Genomic DNA, 7,691 nt, shown 5'->3' with positions numbered 1-7,691 from the left:
TGTACGTCTACAATCCCCCAGGAAAGAAAAGGTGACCAGAGAGACCGACTTCAAGAAATGCAAGTGTCTGGTTGCTTCCTTATTGTAATCTCCTTCAAGTGGCATTGTGCCAAGACAGTTGTAAAAGGAATGAACAGCTTCCCCACTGAAGGCTGCTTTCTCGCCTGCTTCTGCATTTTCTCCTGTCCAGCCATTCTATGAAAGGACACTTTATCAAGGGAAGAGGCAATGCCTGGGTCACACTCCTAGATTGAGGCCTCGATTGTAATGATGAGAAGAGAAAGTTGCAGATTTCACCCAATCAGCTCCTGTCTTCTCCAGACGGGACAGTCTCCCTGCTGGCCAATGGCAGCTCAGAGCTCCTGATGAAGCTTTGGGGGAAAGAACTAATAAATACTCCAGAGCCGAGTTCCTTTCACTCTGTATCAACAACAGGAAGAAATCATTCCTGCCACCCCCTCCCCCTTTTCATATCAAAGTGCGCTCATCTTCACACAGTGGCCAGCAGCCGCCACTCTCTCCCGCGACTTGTATGCAAGTTTCCCTTCCTCGCCCCAAACTTTGTTTCCCTTTCTCCTTTTTGTGTCTCTCTCCCCTTTGCTTTGGGATATCACGTCCTATTGACAAAAGGAGAGCAAGTCGTTACCCCCTCCCCAACTTCCCCCTCCCTTTTTTCCAGGACTTTTCCTTTTTCAGTGGGATCTATTGCCAGAGCTGATCTCTCGTATATCAGCATTCACCTGGATATAATATTAAAGTAAAGCTGTCTACAACATGACAACTCTAGCTGGAGCTGTCCCAAGAATGATGCGACCAGCTCCCGGGCAGAACTACCCTCGCAGCGGATTTCCATTGGAAGGTAGGAATGTTCTCTAGCTGTATGATGAATTTTCAAACCCGTGTGTGTGTGTGTGTGTGTGTGTGTGTGTGTTCAAACCTGTGTGTTGCTGAGAAACGTCCCCCCCCCCAGTGCTGTGCATTAGTTACTTAGATTAAAACACAAATTAGAACTGCAACTGCACAAGGTTAGAGCTAGAAAAAACTCTTAACAACACGGAAAAGTGAGTGTATAAAAGGACTCCCTCACCATTTATGCACACACATATAATATACATTGTTTGCATTAACGTTCTCCACATAAGCAAAACACAGATTCTGTTTTGAAGAAGGCAGCATTGCAAATTAGAGTCCCAGGACAAAGTTGGGAGAGATCCTATTGATTGTTACGGGTTCTGTCTTCTTAATCTTGGGACCCGATCCTGCACCCCTTACTCAGACAAAACTCCCACTGATACCAATGGGAAGTTAGCCTGAATAAAGACTGCAATATCCGGCTCTAAATCTCTTCAGATTCTCAGCAAGTTGAAGGACGGCAATACTTTAAAAAAGTGAAACGGACTTTGAGACATCAGTTCACTTCCCCTATCCTCCTGGAGTAGAGTCTCTCAAACTTTTGTTCCTTTTTAACGTTTCTGTAAAAAGGGTTAAAGGGGCGAGCGATGAGGGGTGAAACTAAAAGAAAAAGAGACACCAGGAACCCAGTTTTAGAAGAATAATAACAGGAAGGAGGTTAGAATTGTGTATTCCAAACCCTTTAAAAGATTCTTCTGGAAGTTTTATGTTTTTCCCCCTTTTTACTTCTACCAGGAGCCCATTAGTAGCGGCTAATTAAAGTAGGTAATAAAAGTCTTTCCAATAGTAAATGATGGAGAGTGTAATAGGTGAAAATTTTACGCTGGTTTTCTCCTGCAGTCTGTTTTACAGATAGATTATACTAGATTAGATTAGATTCACAAAATCCCGAAATTGTCAGGGCTCTCAGTTCCCCCTCTAACTGGAAAGGCCGAGTGGTACCTATGTAACTAACATGCGAATAAGATGTGTCATCTGGCTCCTGAAGTTGCTTCTGGAAATAGTCAGGTTCCCACTAGCACTTAATATTTCCCTTCTCTGAAGCCGCTCTGTTGATAAATCTGAAACATTATTTAACTGTTGTGCGAAGATGACATTGAGCTGTCAGGCACTCCCAGGGTTTCTAACCATCACAGATTTGTCCAGCCAGGCAACCTAGCACTACCCTGGGGCAGGGATGGGAGCGGATGAACTCGGGTACATGTTTGTGTACATGTGGATGGGGGAGTGTGTGCGCACAGAGAAAGCCGAGTTGACTTGAAAACACACGTAACAAGTAACTCCGTTTCCCCCTCCTTTCTAGTGTCTACTCCTTTAGGCCAGGGCAGAGTCAATCAGCTCGGTGGAGTTTTTATCAATGGCAGGCCTTTACCCAACCATATCCGACACAAGATAGTGGAGATGGCCCATCACGGGATCAGGCCCTGTGTCATCTCTCGCCAGCTGCGCGTGTCCCACGGCTGCGTCTCCAAAATCCTCTGCAGGTACCAGGAGACTGGATCCATCCGGCCGGGGGCCATCGGAGGCAGCAAGCCCAAGGTGAGGAGATCAGCAAGGCAGTGGTGACTGTGTTTAGGGCCTGGCCCTGCCAGGTGCTGAGCCGTTCCCCCTCCGGTCGATTTCAGTGAGCGTGGAGGGCGCTCAGCCCCTTGCAGGATGGGCTCGGGGGAGGCAGGAAGGCACGCTGTGCTTTTGCTGGGATTTGGGGAAGAATGCACATTTGGACAAAGCCTTATTGGGGCTAGTAAACTTCACACAAGCCTGGCTCTGACTAAGGATTTTCAGGCGGCAGCATCTGGGGAGAAAGAGTCCGCTGCATTTAATGCAAGAGAAAAAATGTAATCAAAGGCTGCTTAATTGCCTGTGCCCATGTAAACACCTTAGAAATCAACACACTCCTCCACACGGTGCGTACATGGAGATGCACACACACACTCGTGTGCAAAGTGCTGTGTGTACCACCCACCCCGCCCCCATCCTATTTCTAGAACTTCTCTGCCCCATACAATATTTTAAAAACTTCGGAAACTGAATCAAAGAAATAAGGCCCGATCCTGCAAACTCTTATTCACCTCCGAATGGTCCCCACGTACCCACCACCAAAACCTGTGGGAGCCGCTTAGGTGATGAGCTCTTTCCAGGGTGGAGCGTGCAAGCGGGCCAGCTGGAGTCCGTTCGTCTAGCCATTGAGTCAGGATTACTAGCGGGCGGGGGAGTTTACAGGATTGGGTCCTATATTCTGTACGTGTTGCTGTACAGATCTATCGGTGTATGCAGCTAGTATCATAGATGACTGCTCAAACGCTACTTATATTTACACATACATACACCCAAAGAGTGTGTATACAGGCAGCTATAGATCGTTGGACGATGGTTAACTTGTTTGTATTATTATATCACCCCCCCCCCAAAAAACCCTTTCTTTCTTTCTCCTCTGATGCTCCTTTAAAGCAAGGATTATTACACTTTAATACCAAATTTTAGAATAAATTACTTTATGTATTTTACAGGCATATTATCTGGAAAGTTATTTCTAGTTCTGTTTCCAGGGTTTTTAACTGAACGTTATTTTCGTTTTTTAGGACATCCGAGCAGAACTTCAGAACAGTGCGTTTGTCAGTGTCTGTTTATGATATTTAGAAAAATCAACGTTGTTGTTAGACTTATTTTCTGTTGTTGCTAAATTTCCGAGATTGGGTCTCTACTTGTAGTTTGAGTTATACTTTAGCACAGATCTTTTCCCGATCGTTACACTGTCACTGACAGTACTTTTACTGCGATTTTCATCTTCTCTGTGGACATTTCTGTGCTCACCACCCTTTGCACAGATACACAAACGTTATTACTAGAATCACTTTAGGTTTTGATTACTACGGGCCCGATCCTTGTGGACTTCCTAGTGAGTTTTGCCGTTCTGGGGACTACAGGATCGGGCTCGTTGTCTCCTGAGTCAGTTTTAAAGTGGGACTTTGATCCAAAGGGGCCAGATCGTGCCCTGAATTATAACGGGGTGTGAATCCGGAGCGACTCCAGTCAGGTTAAAGAAATTACTCCGGATTCACGCGGCAGAATTTAACTTTCGCGTCTCACTGTGATCCTTCTGCATTAAATCCAAACTGTACAAACTTGGTGTCCGCCTGGTTTGTTGTATTAAAGCAGGTGACAACGCCGGACGTTGAGAAGAAAATCGAGGAGTACAAGAGGGAGAATGCCGGGATGTTCAGTTGGGAGATCCGGGACAAACTGCTCAAAGACGGGGTCTGCGATCGAAACACGGTTCCCTCAGGTATTGGGGTCTATGCTTATTTCCATTCAGCAGGCTCAGCACAGCCACTCACTCTATGTATTGATTGAGGCCATTTGGAGAGGCCACCTTTATCCAGAGTCGTCTTCCAGAGCCATACAATATTTAAGAAACGTACATTATCCCCCCTAGGTGTATGAGATCTGGGGTCTTGTTATGCGAAGGGGTGGGCGGTTGGGCAAGCAGTATATCCTGTTGCAGGCAGAGCATGAGCTAAAGCCCTCGTTCAGTGAACAACATCATTTCTGAAAGCGAATCAAAGCTAGAGCCTAGCAGCTGCCGCGGTGCTATTTGCGAGAGGCGACAGGCAGTCACTTTCCTAACTTCATAAAACGATCAGCATTAACCACGGCTGCAAGTTAAACATATGGATCCCGGGGAGGATTTCTGCACTGGGGTGGGGCAGTTTGTTTTTAATTAAAAACCAACTGCATTCCCCCACCCCACCCCCGTTTGTGCCAAGGAGATAGTTCAGAGCGTGGGTTTGTTTTGCAGATTGGAATCTGGAAACAAATCAATGAACCAAGGCTGCTTTTCTTTTCTCCTCTGGGTTGTTTTCTTGCTTGGTTTTGTTACAATAGACAAGTATTCCGGCGTGGAAATCGAAACCCTGCAGTTTGAGGCCTCCTAAATAGTTTGCTCTCTGGGTCATTTTGTTGTAATTTCCCTTGTAATGCTTTCTGGTCAGGAGACTTTACTGGCTTGGAGAAAACAAAAATATCTTGCAGTATATGTTAAGCCCGTTAAAAAAAACCCCATAGGGAATATGAGGATTTATAGACACTAACCTCACATGCAGTGAAGCCCCTGAATTTAACCCGGGGGATGTAAAAACCCAATGCACTCCAGTGGCCTGAATTGACAAGGATCAAACCAGCAAGTCTCTGGATGTGCGCTGGTGTTGGGGCAGCAGAGGGACAGTCTCTGCCGAGGTCCCGAGAGGGAGAGGTTGTTTTAAAGCCAGCAAAGCGCCGCTGCTTTACAGCTCTTCGTTTTTCCTTGAAGTGAGCTCCATCAGCCGCATTCTGAGAAGTAAATTTGGGAAAGGAGAAGAGGAGGAGGCCGAACTGGAAAGGAAAGAAGCGGAGGAGAGTGACAAGAAGACCAAGCATAGCATTGATGGGATCCTCAGCGAACGAGGTAAAGCCAATCGCTCCCCCCCAGACGCGGAGTGAAGTGGGGATCTTGTTTGCAGCTTCTGGATCGGGCTCTGCACCTTGGGAGTGAGGGAAGGACGTGGGGCGAGGCGCGCACACGTTAGCTGCTGGGGAGGGGGACTGGTCCAGCAGCGCCGGAGGCAGGTGCCTGCTTGAGGTGTTATTAAACCCAGCCCAATGGAGCGGGGTTCACGTGCGCTCTTTGTTCCCCTCTTGACCCTAGGAGCCGGGAGGTCAGATCTGTAGGTTATCTCTGGCCTGTTTGTTGTCCCGGTCGGGTTGGTCTCTCGCTCTCATTAGAGGCTGATGGCTTCGGAGAAAGTGTGTCGGAAGTGGCTGCTCGGGGCCCCGCTAGGGGTTTGATGAGGCCTTCTCGTGGTGGTGGTAAAAGCTGGCGTTAGGCGTGAGAGCTGTTGGCACCTTTCTGCAGATGGCAGAGAGATCAAAGGGTCGGGGGGGGGCTTCTCTCCAGGAATCCTTTGCTCCCTCGGAGCCTGCTGAGGGTCCCCAGGAAGGCGGGCAATGCTCTTGTGGAGGAAAAGCTCCGACCCCACCTGAGCTGCTTTTCTTTTTATTACCCCCACCCCCCCATTCCCATATGAGCCATGTCCTAGCTGCACGTGGCTCCTCGCCTTAGTTTTGTTCCACTGGCCCGGCGGAGTTCGCTGTCCCCTAACGCTGCAAGGACCGTACTGGAGGGCGCACAGGAGACAGGCGCACACAAGCCTATTCCTGATTAGGGCAATTTCTCTAACGCCCAAAGGGAAATTCCCACGTGCATCTAAACGCCACGCAATTTGAAATCTCCTCCAACGGCCGCTTTCAATTAACGGACTGGGGTATTTAATATTCAAGAGGGAGTCGGAGGTAGGGAGAGAGAGTTGGTTACTTTGCTTGGGTTTTCAGCAGCAAGGGAAGCTTTAAACAATCCCTGGGGGGAGATCGCAGAGACAGCCCCTCCTCCGGGTGCCCCTGCAGGAGCTAAAATCACATCTCAGGCCCGGCGAGCCCGGTTAGCGCTGCCGCTCAGCAGTCCACGCTTGGCCAGGTACTCTGGCTGGGAACTGGAGGCGGATGTTTTCTCTGATCGAAGTGGCTTGTTCTGGGGGCTTGGTGTTAAAGGAAAGATATATTCCGGGTATGCAAGTTTGTAGCCAACAGGTCAGCCCCCGCCCCTGCCAGTTCTTCAACCCAACCGCTATTGTGACTTTCATCATTCACATTGAAATCACTTTTTAAAGGGGGAACGAGTCTCTTGATTTGGGGCCCTATCCTGCCATCTTTGTTCTGGCTTATTGGCTTCAACTGAGAGTTTTTGCTTGAATAAGCCTGGCAGGATCGGACCCAGCAATAATAAAACCAACAGTTCCTGTAATTTCCAAGTCCATCTCAGGCAGAGTATTTCCTTCTAGGGCAGTTTTGCATAGTGCTGAAAATTTCCCCAATTCTAGCCCGCCATTGTCGTGAATCATTTTAAATAGTTCAGATTCCTTGGAATTGGAAGTTAGGCACTAGGAGAACACTGGGAGGAAAGAAAAGAGTCTCCTTCAAAATAAAACCCAACCAAACAACAAGTCTAAAAATAAATAGCAATTTTAACTGAAGAAAATTAGAAACCCAGTTCAGTGGCTTGAGGTTTGCATTTATTTCAAGCCTTGGCTTTTATTATTGCCCTGTGAAAAACCTATGTTAGGTGCCGGAAAGTACATGCAATGAAATAAAAACCTAAGCAAGAAAGAGGAAAACGATACAACTCTCTGCAGGTTGTTGTTGTTGTGCCTAGTTTTCCAGGCCTGGGCTTCGTAGAGAGATAGAGAGGCTGTTGCCAGTGCTGTGGGACTTGTTGCTAGAAGGTCCTAGCACTCCTCCTCCAGAGCTCGTCCTCCACATGCATAGGCGCTGAAGAAGAGGAGACAAAAGTACCAAATGAGCTGGTCAAACATTTGTACAACTTTTCCAGCTTTTACAAAGAAGGCCTTCTATACACAATCTACACTTGGAGATGAACTTGGAAAACAAAGAGGGGAGAGTCCATTGAAACTCACACTTTAGCTTTGCACAGACAAAGCTTCAGCTAGCAGCAGCTTGATGTGAACAAAAGAAGGCAACCTTTTTATAATTCAAGGAGAAAAGAAGAGAAAACAGCCTCACAAAAGGCCGAGAAAAGACATTATGGGCTTGCAATGAGGGATGAATTATTCAATGAGCCCCAATAGCCAATGCTTCGAGCAGTTTTATGGACTCTCCACCGTGGAAAAAGTGGCTATTTTCACCTACAAAATGTTTCTAGCCTTTCTAGACATCTAGAGATGCCGACT

General features: G+C 47.4%; 1 protein-coding gene across 4 annotated transcripts in view; it reads left to right on the top strand.

Annotated features, from left to right (window-relative positions):
* Window positions 1-774: 774 nt before the first annotated feature.
* Window positions 775-7,691, top strand: part of PAX3 (paired box 3) — a 101,110-nt gene continuing 94,193 nt past the window's right edge. For 3 of the 4 annotated variants that reach the window (XM_050964075.1, XM_050964073.1, XM_050964076.1), the window contains exons 1-4: window positions 775-859; window positions 2,216-2,451; window positions 4,069-4,198; window positions 5,222-5,356. In XM_050964075.1, coding sequence (XP_050820032.1) covers window positions 775-859; window positions 2,216-2,451; window positions 4,069-4,198; window positions 5,222-5,356 — 586 coding nt within the window. The remainder of the gene's footprint in view (window positions 860-2,215; window positions 2,452-4,068; window positions 4,199-5,221; window positions 5,357-7,691) is intronic. The other variant, XM_050964074.1, reaches the window with a different exon arrangement.

Source organism: Gopherus flavomarginatus, chromosome 8 (genome assembly GCF_025201925.1).
Source record: "Gopherus flavomarginatus isolate rGopFla2 chromosome 8, rGopFla2.mat.asm, whole genome shotgun sequence".
Taxonomy (NCBI): Eukaryota; Metazoa; Chordata; order Testudines; family Testudinidae; genus Gopherus; species Gopherus flavomarginatus.
The sequence above is the reverse complement of the archived record's forward strand: the minus strand, read 5'-3'. Positions and strand labels throughout refer to the sequence as shown.